Below are 16,251 nucleotides of genomic sequence, written 5' to 3'. Positions count from 1 at the left end.
GCGGCGTGTTCCTATCTCTCCCGTGATGCGCCCGTTAAGATACGGCCGTTCCCACAATGAAACTGGAAGGAAAAGTGTCCCGTGCCTTTTTATCCCGGCCGTGTTTGCTCCTGGTTTGGTTTGGTTTGGAGACGAGCGGAGCAGCGCCGGGAGCAGCGCGGGGCTGCCGAGCAGCGGGGCGAGATCAGCCCTTCGGGGGGAAATAAGGAGAGAAGTCAGAAGGAAAAATTGGAAGGAGAGAGAAAAAAATATATATATATGGGGAGGGGCGAGGAGGAGAAGGAAAGAAAATAAGAGAAAATTTTTAAAGGAAAAAAGTATAAAAGGAAGGAAAATAAAATAATATAGAAGATAAGCTGAATGTGCTCAAAGGTTAATTATTTCTCTGAATTTGCATTTTAAGGCAGGAAATGTGTAGGTCTTGCAGAGATTCGCTGCTGTTCTAAGCACATTAAAGAGTCCAGCGCATTATTAGAATATTTCAGTCCTTCAGGAAATGTCCCCTTGAATGGAAATGTGTTCCCCCCATCCAAATGCTGGAGTAATTAAGAGGTTGGTCGCCCAAAACAAGGTGGAGGAAACCCACAAGGAAACCTAATGTCGTTCATTCTAAATGTAGCCTCTTTTTTCTCCTGAAGAAGAGTCTTCAACAAATGCCAACAGAGTGCTCGGGCCTCTGATTATCCTGTTCCAGAGGCATCTTTTTAAGCCCACAAAAGAGCCATATTTCGGGATCTAAAGATGCACAGAGTAATATGAGCAGGCTTCCTAGCAAACTCCGGTGCCCCTTCCTCCGTCAATTAATCAGAAAAGCATGTTCGCTCTGCCCAGAGAGGGAATTGTGTGGCTATATTGTGATTTTCCCCTCTTTTTCCCCCACGTAGGGGAAAAAAAATCATATTCCTGAGCTGTCCATCCTCCGACGCTGTCACTGCAGTGCACTGACACTCTCCCACTCACATCAGGTTTATCAGAGACAAATCCAAACCGCTGCTAGCAGCAAATTCGTATTTTCTTGGAGCAGAGTTCAGTGCCTGTGGTCTGACGGATGCGAGGAGGGCTGGAAGGCAGCTGCTGGCAAGGCTGAGACTGTGCCGCCAGGGGTTTGGGGTTAAAAGAAGTTGTCCCACGTCGGACAACTACGAAATGGTTTTATTTTCGGGGTGCTGGTAGAATGACGGCCGAAGTGAACCAGCACCATCCCACTCCACCCCCGGCCGCCTCCAGCTGCAGAAACCCGAATAAAAAAACCGTTTCTCCTGCCGTCAGTCGTTGCATTTCAAGAAAGCCTTGGGGTATCATTTGTATCTGTCAGAAAACATTAAGCCTTCAACTTTTTCATCGCGAGTTTTTTCAAGCGCTGCCGCTGGCCGCCGCGCCTGGGGGAGCCCCGGAGCGGGATGCGGCCGGCGGGGCGGGGAGGCAGCCCCGGCCGTCCCAGGTGCCCCGGGAGGTGTCCAGGACCAGACCCCTCCTTGTGGGACTCCCCCGTCGTGTCTCAGTGGCGGGAGAGCCGAGGTGGCGGGGCAGAAGGGGACGGGATGGGGCAGGGAGGCAGCGGGCAACCCTCCCGCGGAGCATCCGCGGCGCGGAGGGGCCCTGCGCTCCCTGCGCTCCCGCGGAAGGCGGAGGCTTGGCCGGCACATGGAGGGACGAAGGCTATGCGTCCAAAAGGGGCTGTTTTCGTTTTGCTCTACTTCTTAGGAAAATTGCTGTCCTGGCTGCGCAGAGGAGGACAGGCCGGCCGGGAGCCAGCGTAATTTTCCACCTTCCCCTCCTGAGCGATTTAACACGCACTTCGGGCTGGGTTTCTTCCCTCTCTCTGCTTCCCACTCCGCCCGGCCCGTGGGGGACCCGGCTCTAGCTCCGGCAGAGGTTGGGGGGTTCTGGGGCTCCTTTCGCCGTTTTGGGGTTTTGCTTCCTTTCCCATTCAGAGCAGAGCTTTGCCCTGCGCGGGGGCGGATCTCCACCTTGTGCCTAAGGGTCACGCTTTTCATTTGGGGTGATGCTGTTTTGAGGCAGGACACCCCTGGAACACTTCCCCGACGGACACCAGCCCCACGGTACGGTGCAACAACAGCCCCCGCCCCGCAGTGCGCTCTGTGCTCCGCGGGGCCCCGCGCAGCTCTGCGCGCACCCGAGCGAGCGCGCACCGCCGGACCCTGCTGCTTCCCACCCGCGTGGGCACGCCTTGGTCAGAGCCGCGCATCAGCAAAGCCGGCCCGTGCCCCCATTTGGATGGTTCCATTATTAAAAGTTGTTCTCCTGCAGCAGTTCCGGTCTCCTGGGTTCAGCAAAGGGGGCGCCGAGGGAGGCGGTCTTGGTTTGGCTGGGACTGCATTGTTTGGGTTTGGCTTGGCTTGGGCCGGTTGAATTCGTTGTGGTTTGGTTTGGTTTGGTTTGGTTTGGTTTGGTTTGGTTTGGTTTGGTTTGGTTTGGTTTGGTTTGGTTTGGTTTGGTTTGGTTTGGTTTGGTTTGGTTTGGTTTGGTTTGGTTTGGTTTGGTTTGGTTTGGTTTGGTTCGGTTTGGTTCGGTTTGGTTCGGTTTGGTTCGGTTTGGCTGAGTGGGCTTGGGTTTGGTTGAGCTGGATTGGGTTTGGTTGGACTGAGTTCGTTTGATTTGGCGTTGTTTGGATTGCGTTTGGCTGGGTTTGGTTGAACTGGATTTGGTTGGGTTTGCCTTGGGGGACTTCTCCCTCCTCTCTTGCCTCACTGCAGCTCTGTTTCTCAGAAGGCTTCCCTCTCTTCTCGGGTAGAGGTGTGCTTGGGAGGACTTGTCTTCATTTTTGTAACAATTCCCAATAATTTATAGACTGAACCTGAGTCTATACAACGGTAATAAATTTGAGAAGGAAAAGCTGGCAGAGACTGAACTTCACCACCTGATATATGGCCCAGGTGCTTTGGCATTGGCTGCAACCAGCCGGGGATGGGAGCACATCTCCGAAAGCAGGGACCCCCTCCAGACAGCTGGGGTGGAACGGCGCTGTCCCCTCGGGGTCAGTGACAGTCCCACTCTCGGACAGACGCGTCTCCTCTTCACGGGGCTGTCACTGGCGTGGCCAGCGCCGATTTGTTTCTAAGCGCCATCCTAATTCCGGGGTTATTTATAGCAGGAGGAAGCGGTGCGGTTTTATTTGCGGGTTTCCAGCGTTTTACAGATCCCCGCCGCAGTCCCCAGCCGGGGGTGCCGGGCGCGCTCCGGCCGCCCCACGCGGAGCGTTCCCACGCGGAGCTGTCCCTCCATGCCGGTCCCCGCCGGAGCCCCGCGGGTCCGGCTCGCCCCGGCCCTGCCCTCCCTCCGTCTGCCCGGCCCTTCCCACGCCCGCGCAGGTCGCGGCTCCCCAGGGATGTCCCGGCGGGGTCTCTGCGGCCGGGCTGCTGCGGCTCCTCCTCCTCCTCACAGCCCCTCAGCCCGGGGGCGCTGGGACAAAGGGGCACCCGAGCCTGGTCCCCCCGTCCTGCCCGACCAGCGGGGCCGCTGGGCCGCTTCCAGGTCCCGGGGAGAGCAGCCGGCTCCAAGCGGGACATCAAGGTTTGCCTTGGGTCGTGGCCTGGCCGAAAGGTGTGACGTGAGTCAGGGAGGCAGAAAATGACGTCACGCGAGTGGAGCCGTGACGTAGCGCCCAGTGGAAGGAGTTGCCGGCGGAGAGATGTCCTGGCCGTGCCGAGGCAGAGAGCGCTGGGATGGGAGGGAAGAGGAGAAAGCGCAAACCTTGGGGTGACCGTCCTGGAGACTCGCTCTGCTGTCGCGACATAAGTGTCGGGATCACCGGGAGGGTTTGGTTCTGTGCTGCAGGACTGTGCCCGCTGCTCAGAGCGCGGAGCGACAGCATGCCCCTAAATCCACGAAAGGCGTTTGAGACACACAGAGAAGACAGATACATGATTAGATTAGATAAATATAAGATTAGATTAGACAGACCTATGATACAGATATATTCTCCCTCTGCCGACCCGTGCCCAGGTGAGCAGTGAATGCCCGCTCACACCACGGCCCGGTGTGGACGCTCATGGAGAGGGCCAGGGGAGAACCGGGATCTGCTCCGGCTCCCGAGGGCCAGCCCGTTGCCCTCTGTTTAAGGGCGGTACCGGGGGATGTCTGCCCCGGTGACACCCCTGGAGGAACCGAGGGCTGGGAAGAAAACCGGACCCAGCGTGACCGCGGTCGCTGCCTGTGCCTGGGCAGAGCCTGTCTTTGCGCCCAGAGGGGAGAAATTGAACCTAGAACGAATATTTTAAAACTAGATTGTATAGAACAGAATAAAAACCGTAATTTGGCGCATTATTAAAGAAAAAAAAAAAAAAAAAAGAAGAAGAAAATTAAAAGGAACGGGAAAATGCTGCCTCCGGTTCGGAGGCTGCTGCGAGCAGTGGGTTTAAAATAGCCGGAGCGGAGCCGGGCTGTTGTTGGCAGAGTCGTGGAATCACAGAACCATCAAGGTTGAAAAAGACCCTTAAGGTCAGCGCCTCCCTCCAGCACGGCCCGCTGGGCTCCGTCCCCCTTCCGCCGAGGGCGGGGGAGCCCCCGCAGGCCCATCCTGGAAATAAAGTGAAAAAGGGGACGGTGAAGGGTCTCAGACACGGTGCGCGTTTGCAGCATATTCACCTCCCTCCTTCCTCCTCGGGAGAAAGGCCGCTCCCACCTCTTGCTTCTCACCCTGGAGGAGGTCTCCATCCTTCCCGTGCCTCCCGCATCAGCTGAGCCCCTTGAGGCTCAGAGACCCTGGTAAATATTTGCATTTTAAACCACGTCCATCTTAAACAGCCCCGGGGTTGTCTGGTTCACCTCGGGTGCTCGAAATTCCCAGTCGTTTGCAGACTCCTGGGCGAAGTTCAGCCGGGAGAGGCGAACAGGCAGAAGGACATCAAGATGTCACTAAAAAAAAAATCAACAAAAAGAAAGAGAGCTCGGGGGAGCTGACCCTGACAGCACCCACATGTGCATCCCCTGAACGGTGCTAAAGACCAGAGGGGAAGGGATTCGAAGCTTTGGGGTCCCCAGGCCTTGCGGGGTGCTGCCGGGGGTGCGGGGCGGGCCCCTCTCCATCACCTCGGCGAGGTCGGAAAAAGCCTGCGCGGCTGGAACACTGCTTCCCTCCACTTTTCCATAAAACAGTTCAAAAGTTCTCTCCCACATCTTTACTTGATTTGAAAGCAAAATAGAGTGTCAGGATAGATCAGCCAAAATGTGCCGAGAAAGTAGAGAGGAGAGAGGGTCCTTTCCCATGGCAGCCAGAGCCAGGGTCTTCCTCCCGTCTCCCTTCTCCCCTTTCCCCTCACTCCCGGTACCCGCAGTTCCCACCTTCCTTCCCCCGTGGGTTTTTCCACTTCGCCAGAACACCGAGTGTTATCCAGGAGGGCCAAGGCCCTGTCCCGGCCTGCGTGGGCCGCACCGGGGACGGGCCCTGCTCCACACGCCCCTGCCTTGGGACAGGGTGCACCGGGGACCGGTGCAGGAGAGGGGTCTGCCCAGGACGGGTGGGGGTCTCACACCCCCCTTCCCGCCGGCTGTCCAGGCCCCTGGACTGGCACAATCTCAGAGACCCCTCCCGAGGTCATCGCGAGATCGGCTGAACCAGGAAAATTATTTGTTATTAATCATGTGCTGAAAGATGATGCGATGGGAGAGATGGCACTGCCGCTGCTCCCCGGGCTGAGCTCCCCCGGCCGCCAGGCAGGGCCCGGGCAGCGTTCTTATAACCCCCGCAGCCTGGAAAATAATGTTAAAAAAGGTTCAAACCGGTTCCGACAGAGCCCACAGCCCAAGCACCCCTCCAGGAACACCTTCCCCGTGGGTCTGAAAGGTGTGGTGGGGTAGAGACGCTGAGGAGTGCGCGGGTGCGCATCCACTGCCGGCTGCGGAGGCTCCGCGGGTCGTGAGGCCCCGGCTGGAGCGGTGTGGGGATCCCTGTGGGGATCTGCCGGGCTGCGCGGGGGCGCAATCTGCGCGCTGCCGCTGGCCGGGGATTACGGAGCGGGGCGAGCTGACGGGGTGCTGGGAGCGGGCGGGGGTCCCCAGAGGATTGTCCACCTTTCCATTCGTTTGTGAAATATTTTTAATGCATCACCGGGCTTGGGGGAGGAGGCGGGTGAGGAGGAGGAGCGGAGGCGCTCCCGAAGGGGCCGCGGCCAGGCGGCGGGGGCCGGGCAGGGGCGGCGGGGGCCGCGGGTCTGGCCGCGGGCGCGCAAGGGGCGCGGATGGCGCCGAGTGCGGAGCTGGGTCCCGCGCGGCCGGGCTGGGCCAGCGCTAGATGGAGTGATGCATGAGCGAGACGGGGAGGTTTTAACCTTCAGGGGGAGGAGCCCCGTTTAACTACAGGCATTTGTTCTAGGGCAGGTCACTTTAATCTCTTTAGCTTTAAACTGTCCAACTCGCAACTCGCGTTTCTCTATAAGGGATCTTTACCACTTCCCTGCCTATGCGGCCGGAGCGCCGTGCCTCTCCCCAGCAGAGACAACCGCCTTCCAGGCACTGCCCAGACTGCTTCCGACACCCTTAAAATAATACTGTTAGTAATAAGTGGATTTGCTTTTGGTTTTTGTTGATTTTTTTTTTCTTCTTTAAAAAAAAAAAAAAAGCTCCTTGTTCCTTTCTGTGTGGAATAAACACCTGCAAACTCCCCCAGGCAGCCCGGCGCCCCTGCCATGGATTCCTTTAAAGGTGGAATGAATTTGGAGAGACTGCCTGAGAGCTTGAGACCCCAACCCTCCCATGACATGGCTTCCAGCTTCCATTTGCAAAGATCCTCGGAACCCAGAGACCCGATCGACAACTCAGCCAGTGAATCCTCCGACACGGAGGTGCCAGGTAACCCTCCCCCTGCCCGCGCCCCCCCGGCCCCGGCCCGCTCCCCCCGCGCTGCCTCCCCCTCCCCACGGCGCCTTCCCTGCGCGGGCCGCCCGGGGGTGCCGAGCCCGCGCCCCCCGCGTACCGGAGCCCGCGGAGGGACAGGGCCGAGCCACAGCTGCCGGTGATCGCGGCGGCTCCATCCCGAGCGAGCCCCGGGAACCGGAGCCGGGGGCAGGGGCCCTCCTGGAGCTGCCTCCCCCGCCGTGCCCGGCGCTGACAGCCCGCCCGGGGGACACATGGCTCCATGGTCCCATCCCCGGAGCTGCTGTCTTTTATTTATTTTATTTCTTTTTAAATAAAAAAACTGTCGTTATTAATTGATGGGGTCGGGAGGAAGGGGGGGGGGCTCTTCGGGGAGTGCGGTTTTGCCGGATGTTTCTGAAATAATGTCAGCTTTTGCCCGGGTTTATTTTCCAGCTCGGGTGGTGCAGAGATGGAAAAAGATCTCTCTGTCAGCGAAAAAAAAAAATTAAAAAGAAAGAAAGGGCAGGCAGAGCTGGAGAGGCAGCGTGGGGCCGAGGCAGGCAGCGCGGGCCGCCGCGGAGGGGATGTGCGCGGCCGCGGAGAGGGTTTGCGCGGGGCCGAACGCAGGAAAAGGGAAGGGAAGGATCCCCATGCCCTGACCACCGTGTGCGAGGGCTGCAGGGAACGCTGGGCTCTCTCAGATTGCATTTAATTAAAACAACAACATTTTTAGAATGACAAGGGAAAGGTAGAAGACAGGAACAAAAGCTTGAAGAAGGAGTGTGATATTCCTTCTCCAGCAAGATTGTTTCAGAGGGAGTTTATGTTTTATATACTTTTAGTTTTCTAATAGCTATTGTTGCTCTTGGGAATTTTCACCTAGAGAGTGGCAGTTGTACGAGTGGGTCCCGAAGTGGCACTCGGTGATAAAGAGGGTTTGGGTTGTGCCTCCCGGCCTGATTCGCAAACAAAGTTAGAGACCGGCGTCTGGAAGGGACTCTGAGATTAGAGGGGATTATTGGAGATTAGAGAGGGAGATTTGCTCCATTTTGCCCTACCCCTGTGTGTGACCCCACGGTGCTGCCGGAGGCCCGAGGAGCTGCCTGCTTTTCTTCTCCGAGAACCTGCAAAATACCTTTAGATTTTATTTTTAACGGGGAAACAAAATAGTTACAAAAGCCTTGCGTTAGAGATTAGATATGCCTTGCGTTATGATTTGGAACTGTATCACAGCCCTGCGCTGAGGCCGGATTTTTAGGGAGGACCGGGAGAGTTAAACCAGCGCTGGGCGAGGGGGCCGGAGCCCACCGGGGCCGCTGCCGCTTCCCGATCCCGCCGCTCCCCCTCGGCCCGGTTTGTCCGAGCCATTGGCGGCCGAGAGCGGGAGGATTTGTTTTGGCGGGGATGATTTTTGTTTCTGTTTCGCCGCCGCCGCCGCCGGGCCATGCGGCTGGGCCGGTCTGGGCACCGGGGGCCGGGGGCGATGGGGTCTGTGCTGAGAGGCCTTGGGTTGGCTGCAAACCCCGCATGCCCCCGGCCCCTTTTGGGGTCCGCTGAGCAGCTGAGCTTCGCTCGCACCCTCGCCCCTTTCCCTGTGCAGGGTTCCCAGCAAGGTGCGACCCAAGGGTGACTTTGCAAGGACGAGCTCTCCCGGGCTCTGGATTCAGCGCACGATTATTTTTAGACTCCCGCTTACCTCGCAGAGGTCGGGACTGTACAAATGCCCCCGGGCCCGCCGGCGGCGGGAGAAAACCCTCCGAAAGGGGGTTAAAAATAAAAACAAAAACAACTCTTTAAAGGAGGAGGAAAAAAGCTCTACAGGAGAAAACTCGCCGTGGTTTCTCCCCCTTGCAGCAGCAGGACCGAGGCCGGGGCTTGGCTGCGGCCCCCGGCCCTGCACGGCCCGGCCGCACCTTCCCCGCTCCTGCGGGGCCCAGCCCGGAGCATTTCGGTTCAGGGCCTCCAGACCCTCTCCGAGCGCTGCAGCCGGGACAAACCGGGCCCAAACCGGGCCGGGAGAGCCAGAGAGCCCGTTAGGAAAGGGGAGAGGGGGTTCGCAGGGCCGGTGTTGAATTCCTGCTCCCAGCCCGCGCAAATCCCGGCCGAGAAAACCCTCCTGGGTGGTTTCTTTTTTCTTTCCTTCTTCCGATACGATTTTTGCGGAGGGCTTCGCTCAGCCCTGTGTTAAAATAAACAGCGAAATCCCAAAAGATGAAGAATAAAATAATTATGAAAAGAGAATGAAGCGGGGGAGCAGAGAGGGGCCTTTTGCAATTATTTGCTCCTGGGTTTTCCACCCTTGCCCTTCCAAAGTTTCCTATCGCGGCCGAGCACAACAAAGACAATGGAGCAAAGATCACGCCTTGGTTTGGAGGGAGCGAGAAGGTGCCGTAGAAAGGCGGAGCGGGCGGTGATGCGGGCACCCCGCTCCCCACGAATGCGGTCACCCGCGTTGAGCCGCTCTGGGAGTCCCTCCTGCCGCATCCCTGGGTGCCCTGGGCCCGGCAGGGCTCCCTGATCCCTCCCCAGCCGCGCCGGGAAAGGCCGGGATGGGCTGCGGGGCTCGGGTTGGGTGCAGGGCTCAGCGGGACACGAGTGGGTGCCCCCCACGCGTGCCTCCGGTGGGGTGGGCAGCGCTGGGTGCGGGGCGGGGGTGTCTGCCTTTGTGTGCCTGTACTGGCAAAAAAACTAAAGCAAAAAACGCACAAAACAAAACTAAATAGACCAACCATCCCCAACCCGACCCCTCGCAGAAAAAGAGCGAAGCGGCGAGCAGAAAAACGAAGACGGGGCCGCCGACGACCCGGCGAAGAAGAAGAAGCAGCGGCGGCAGCGGACCCACTTCACCAGCCAGCAGCTGCAGGAGCTGGAGGCCACCTTCCAGCGAAACCGCTACCCCGACATGAGCATGAGGGAGGAGATCGCCGTGTGGACCAACCTCACCGAGCCCCGAGTCCGGGTAAGAGGGGCCGCAGCCCCGCCGGGGCGAGCTCTGCCCTGGGGCCGCCGGGGCGTGGGGGGCTCGGGGCAGCTGTCCCTTATGGGGGAGCGCTGCCACGGCTTGCTCTGGGCTGGATTTAATGACCAAAGTTGGGACCAGGTCGGAGAGGAGAAATTCAGCTCTCGGCCACGGGGAGATCCGCCCGGAGCGGGTTAGCGACCGTGGGCCTTGCGCTGGGGACCGGTTCGGAAAGCGGGCGGCGAGCGGGGCAGGGAGCAGCGAAAGGCCGGGATGGGGAAGGGTCTGACTGTGGGGGGAAGAACCCTCGGGACCGGACGAAAAGCGTGGCAGGGATGGAGCAAAATCCCATCCCAGAAATTTCCCCTTGCTCTGGTTATTCCCAGTAATCTCCACGGCCATGTCCCAACAAACCCCTGCCCCTGGCTATCGCGACAGCGCGATGCCGAGCTCCAATCCGCACCGAGCGGTCTCGGGGCCGGCCCCTCCCGGCCGCGCGTCCCCCAAGGCCGCCGGCTGCTTGTGGAGGCCGAAAGCGAAGGGCAGGGGCTGGGGAGCGGTCACAAAGCCAATACGAGCTGAAAACACAAACCTGTTCCGCGAAGGCGCTCCATTTTTACACACCTCGGAGCCTATGCCACCATATATATAAATATGGTGTGTATATATACACATATAGTATATTTACTTATTTATTTATTTATTTTGATATATGTATATGCGCCCCTCTTAGCCAGAATCGAGGGGCTCGGTAATGTTGGTGCACACAGCTAGAAACATATATGTGTGTGTGTGTGTATGTGTATGTATATAAATATATATATATATATATATATATATGTGTGTGTGTGTGTGTGTGTGTGTATGTGTGCGTGTGTGTTTCGGCAATTCCTTAGAGAGATTTATGAGCGAAAGATCCCGGTAAAGAAGGACCGGGCGAAGCGGCTCGGTCTCTATGGATCTCTCGCTGTGTCTCGGTTTGTCCACATCCCAAATGCTTTTTTTCCACCCGAGACATTTCCCCGCGCGGTTTCGACAATGCTCGCACACCGCGGGACCGTGGGCTAAGCGCAGGAAAAACGGGAACTGCGGAGCGAAGCCCCGCTGCACGGAAAATCCACTTTTTCTTTTTTTTTTTTTTCTTTTCGTTTTTTGTTTTTAACTTGGCAATTAAACCTTGAGTGACCAAATCGGATTACAGAGATTCTGCTTTAAACATTTGAAAAGTAAACACCCATTTGAAACAATTGCGTCTGAAAGCATTGTTTTAATTGAGTTTAAAACAAAACAAAGCCTGAACATTAATACTGGTTGAATATTTCAGGGAACAAATATAACTAAAATATGAGTTGCAATTAACATAATTTCGTTCTCCTTCTGTGTGGAGATGTTTGGGTTTGATGTTTTGAGATGGCAGATTGCAAATCTAACCTTAATTTGCTATGAGGGCCTTCCTTTAAAATGTCTAGGAGCCATAATTAAAACTATTACCCTCATTTTCAGGAAATTCCTGTCTGGAAGCACCTTCCGAGGAGTATATTACAGGTTTTGAACATGTTGGCTTTCGTTTCCTATTTATACAGGATTCTTTTTATTATTGTTATTTTTTAAAATAGACTCTGCCATCCGTTCCCCCACGGAGTTTCCATCCTCGGGCCCGGTATTTAATAATAGTTGTGCCATTTCTGCGTCGGGAGGGGAGGCCCCAGGAGCCGCCCCCGCCCCCACGCCGGCTCCGGAGGGAGCGGAGCCTGCGCGGGGCCCGGCCCGGTGTCCGCGGGGAGCTCCCGGGCCCAGACCCGGTGGGACAAACCCGGGCTGCGCTGGGGAGGATGCTGCAAGGGAGGCTCGCAGCCTGGGCGCCGGCAGCAGGCAGCAGGATGCAGATTTTTAACCAATTTTTAAAGATTTTTGAAGCTGCCCGGCTTCAATCAGAGGGGACTCAAATGCTTTCCGAGGGCTATATATGTAGTGTATATATGATTATATATATATTATTGTGTATAAAAATAATCAGAGACTGGAACCGGTTTTCGCATCAAACATCAGGACCAGCCCCTCTTCTCTATTTCCTGGTTAGGGCTGTAAATTCTCATTAGATATAAAGGCAGAGGTTGCATCTATCCGAGGGCGATGCAGGGATTGATTTTTTTTTTTTTTAAACCTAAACATACTAATCTAATCCCTTTTTTTATGATCTGTAACAGGGGGCTTTTATTACACGGCATTAGCGTTCGGAAACGCGGCAGAGCCGGGGCGAGCCGGCCCTAATCAGAGCGGGCCGTGCTTCGCCCCCCGTCTGGCTCCGGGAAAGGGCTGGGGGGGCCAGGGGGGCGCAGGGGGGTGCAGGGGGTCGGGGGGACGCGGGGACCAGCGCAGGCACCCTCGGCACAGGGAGCAGGGACGCTGCGCGCATCGCGGCCGGCGCATCCCGCTGAGCAGAGAGGGATGCGCGCAGAGCCCGCGGTGCGCGCAGGCACCGTGCGGAGCGGGACCCCGTTCCGCGGGGCGGGGGGCGGCGGGGACAGGCGGTGCGCGGCCGCGGAGCCGCCCTGGAGCCCCGCAGGAGCTGGCCGGGCCGCGGGGAGCGGCGCTGGGCCGCGGATAGCTGCTCTCCGGCGGTGGGTGGGGGGCTGCAGCGGCCCCGCACTCACCGAGCCGTGTCGCTCCCCCCTCCCCACCAGGTCTGGTTCAAGAACCGCCGAGCCAAGTGGAGAAAGCGGGAGCGGAACCAGCAGATGGACCTGTGCAAGAACGGCTACGTGCCGCAGTTCAGCGGGCTGATGCAGCCCTACGATGACATGTACGCCGGCTACCCCTACAACAACTGGGCCACCAAAAGCCTCACCCCGGCGCCGCTCTCCACCAAGAGCTTCACCTTCTTCAACTCCATGAGCCCCCTGTCCTCGCAGTCCATGTTCTCGGCGCCCAGCAGCATCCCCTCCATGAACATGCCCTCCGGTATGGGCCACTCGGCCGTGCCGGGCATGGCCAACTCCGGCCTCAACAACATCAACAACATCAGCGGCTCCTCGCTCAACTCGGCCATGTCCTCGCCCGCCTGTCCCTACGGGCCGCCGGGCTCGCCCTACAGCGTCTACCGGGACACTTGCAACTCCAGCTTAGCCAGCCTCAGACTGAAATCTAAGCAGCACTCCAGTTTCGGCTACAGCAGTTTGCAAAGCCCCGGCTCTAGTTTAAACGCCTGTCAGTACAACAGTTGACGGACTTGACACAAACCACCTCCGACAAAGCACCGCCGACAAAGCAAAGCAGAAGCGAAGCGACGTTTAACGGAAAAGAAAAAAAAATTTATTAAACCCGATGATGATTAAAAGCAAAACCCAAGCAAGTGAGAGAGGGGAAAAAATAAAATAAAGCACACACACACCCTCCCGCCCCCCCCCAAAAAGGCCCAAAATCTCCGCGGACTTCGACTGTCTAGGAAAAAAAAAAAATAAAAGGCAAAACAACGATACAACCAACAAAACAGCGCTTTAAAAATATTTTTTAAAACATTTAAAAGAAAAACCACCTCCATCTAAAACCGTAAACGGACCAGCAAACTTTTGCGAGAGACACCGAAATCTGGTACATGGATGAGTTGCAATTTTTTTCTCTGGATTATGCGGGTTGTATGTGTTTACTTGAACTTGCACAGGAGTCGGTACGGCGGCCGCTGCCCCGCGGGGAGGGCGGCAGGAGGGGACGCCTCGGTGGTAAGAGCTGGTGGGACGGTTCTTGGCCGCTTGTCGCACGGGAAGAGTTTGGTTAATGTTTACCACTGAGAAACAGAATCACACTCGGAAAAAAAAAATAATAAAAAGGTTGGGGGATGAGGGGAGGGAAAAAAAACCAAAATCAAATCGCAGAGTAGAATCTGCAGGGGGAAAAATGGTTGAAATATTAGGTATGAAACTATTAAAATAATAATGACAAGGGTCAACCACTTATATAAGGTTATATTTATATCTACCGTTGCATTGTGCCGGATCATTGTCCTTGGCCGTTGAATAAACTGTTTTTAAAATGCATGATTCTTGATGTTTTTTCTTTAGTTGGAAGCTCTAATCCAGTCATTCCTGATACTAAGCAGCTCAAGGTTCCTACCTCTTCGTCCTTTCCAAAAGACTGCAGTATCCCCGGTTGTGAGAGAGCACAGAAACCCTTCAGCAAGGCGAAAACTGTTCATCTTTTTCCCCATCCTTAAAAGTCTTATCCTGATAATGAAATTATCATTCATCTTTATTTAAATGCAGGGGGTGTTTTTTCTCTTTGAAAAGTAAAACGGAAAAGCAACCCCCGTTTATAAAGTCTCGAAAAAAAGACGAAAAATGGTTTGTTATGAAGTGATTTCAGATACTGCATCTCTGCTAGAGAAACAGAGAGCCTCGGCGTCCGGAAAGGTTCTTAGCAAAGCTGAAAGCGTTCCTCGCTTTTCTAAATGTGAAGGAAAAACAAGGAACCAAAAAAATTTTCTTAAGGGGTTATTATCTTAAGGTGTTATTATGTAAATATAGATACTTTTACAAGTGCTTGTTGGAAAAAAATAAAAACAACAAACAAAACATGGAAATTATAAATATGATTTTTATTAATACGCATACAAAAGGCATATGAAGTTTAATTGCAGGCATATTTGTTGCTTATTTTTGTCGATACTTATTACCTGTAGATGACAAAGAGACATAAAATGCACACGGTACTTCTTTCCCAGTGTATTTCACACCTGTGGTAAACGTTACGCTGGATGTTTCAATTATGCTGTTGTGGATAAGGATGCAGTATATATATTGTTTTATAAGTTATGTTTTGTGATTTTTTTTTTTCAAAATTAAGAGCATGGGAATAAAAAAGAAAACTTAAAAAAAAAAAAACTAAACAGAAACGAAATCTAGAAATGCCTTTAATGTTCTTTTCTGGCTGTGTTTAAGAAAGCGACTAAACAAGAAGAAAAGCGACTTTCTGTCCCCCTCCCCGTGGTGACATTTTGGGCATCCCCCTCCCCGTTTCCCCCGGTAGCTGCGCCGTCTCCCCGCGTCCCGACAGGGAAGGAGCCCCGACCCCTGCCCCGCTCCCCGGGGCAGCCCTGGCAGCGCAAACCTTCCCCAGGTCCCATTTTATTTTATTTTTATGGCAGTGTTACCGCTGTTAGCCGGAGCTGGGGATCCAGCCCTGCTTGCCGCTGCATTGCTGCATCCCACCGTGCCGTGGGTCGGGTTTTTCTCCCCCAAAGAATTAATCCCCGCATCCTGTATCCCCCCGTGGGTCGCAGCCCTGGCACTGCCCCTTCTCCCGCAGTCCCTCGTCCCGTTACCCTAAGGTGCGTTTTTCTCTTGTTTCTCCAAATCCCCCGACATTCTGAATTTTAAAGCTTGTTCGATTAATTCTCCCTCTCCTTTGAGTTTTTGCAAGCACAAACCCCTGTGATTTAATTGCTATTTATTTACTATCTATTAACTATTTCGATTACTACTAATGTTTTGCCCCAATTGCCAAAACTGATATAACGAATCAGTGGAATACTCGCGGCCGGCGGCAGGAACAGCCGCGGCCGGGGCCCTTTCCCGGCCCGAACGCGCTGTTTGCGCGGCCGCGGACGGCCCCGTTCCCCGGGGATCGCAGTTCTCCCTGTCCCGGGCTGGGGGGCTCCGCCAGGCTTTGTTCTCATCCCGGGGTCTCAGCAGATCAGATCAGAGTCTCCCCGGCCACCCCATCCCTCTCCACAGCCACGGGAGTGTCACCAGAGCAGCACAAGGACTGATTTAACCCCGTTTTCCAGGCGGGAGGGGATCTGCCAGCCCTCCGCTGGGATTTTAGCCAGGATTTTAGGTGTTCGTTTTCTCCTGTTCCTGGAGGTAGCACCATTAGCCCTGAGTCAGAGCGCGGCGTTCGCGTTTTGCCAAAGCCTGCCCCAGGTTTCAGTTGTTGTGGGAGCCCTGAAGCGCCCAGCCCCTCCTGAAAGTGCAGGAAAGAGCTGGGGAGCAGGGACACAGCCTGCTGTCCTCTCCAGTGTCCCCCCGCCCTGTGACTGTCCCACGGAAAGCCGATCTGCTGCTGCTGCGGGGCGACATTTGGGCATCTTGACGCATTTATGGCTCAGGGAAAGGAAAATTCCGGGGAGACTCTGAGCAGAGAGCAGCTCCTTCACCTTCCCTGTGCGCTTTTACGGGTGCAGCCTTTGGGTCTCCCCCACAATGGCTAGAGCCTGAATTATTCGGGGGTTTGGGGTGTTTGAGGCACGGCTGTGCGCTGCCTTGCCTAAGCACGCTTTCCTTAGCGATGTGCCTGCGGAGGTGCCCAGGTGTGTGCCCACGCTGGGGGCAGCCGAGCTAGGCTGTCATTTAATGCTTCATTACTCCCCGAGTCCCCACGGGGGGAGGGCAGTGTAAAACAGCGCTCCCCGCCACCCTTCTCGCTCGGTTTTGAACTCCCCTTGCCGGCATCTGGCTGCTGGTGGGTGTTTCCACACACCG

The 16,251-nt window shown here is 55.8% G+C and overlaps 1 protein-coding gene across 2 annotated transcripts; it reads left to right on the top strand.

The window, feature by feature from the left end:
* The first annotated feature begins 6,348 nt into the window (after window positions 1-6,348).
* On the top strand, window positions 6,349-14,608 carry PITX1 (paired like homeodomain 1). 2 transcript variants are annotated; one of them, XM_063168361.1, is made up of 4 exons: window positions 6,349-6,511; window positions 6,633-6,810; window positions 9,570-9,775; window positions 12,460-14,608. In XM_063168361.1, exons 2-4 carry the CDS (start codon window positions 6,648-6,650, stop codon window positions 12,997-12,999), a joined length of 909 nt encoding a protein of 302 aa, XP_063024431.1. In that variant the 5' UTR covers window positions 6,349-6,511; window positions 6,633-6,647; the 3' UTR covers window positions 13,000-14,608. The 2 variants fall into 2 exon arrangements, with proteins under 2 accessions (XP_063024431.1, XP_063024430.1); XM_063168360.1 differs by having other exon boundaries at window positions 6,629-6,810.
* Window positions 14,609-16,251: the final 1,643 nt, after the last annotated feature.

The sequence above is a fragment of the Melospiza melodia genome, chromosome 14 (genome assembly GCF_035770615.1).
Source record: "Melospiza melodia melodia isolate bMelMel2 chromosome 14, bMelMel2.pri, whole genome shotgun sequence".
NCBI classification, from domain to species: Eukaryota; Metazoa; Chordata; class Aves; order Passeriformes; family Passerellidae; genus Melospiza; species Melospiza melodia.
Note: the sequence above shows the minus strand (reverse complement) of the source record. Positions and strands in the feature narration are given on the sequence as shown.

Bases quoted from the DNA above. Each gene is read 5' to 3' on its own strand.
- PITX1 (XM_063168361.1), top strand. From the start codon at position 6,648: ATGGATTCCTTTAAAGGTGGAATGAATTTGGAGAGACTGCCTGAGAGC. The intron at 6,811-9,569 runs GTAACCCTCCCC...GACCCCTCGCAG, and splicing joins CTCCGACACGGAGGTGCCAG to AAAAAGAGCGAAGCGGCGAG. The intron at 9,776-12,459 runs GTAAGAGGGGCC...CCTCCCCACCAG, and splicing joins TCACCGAGCCCCGAGTCCGG to GTCTGGTTCAAGAACCGCCG.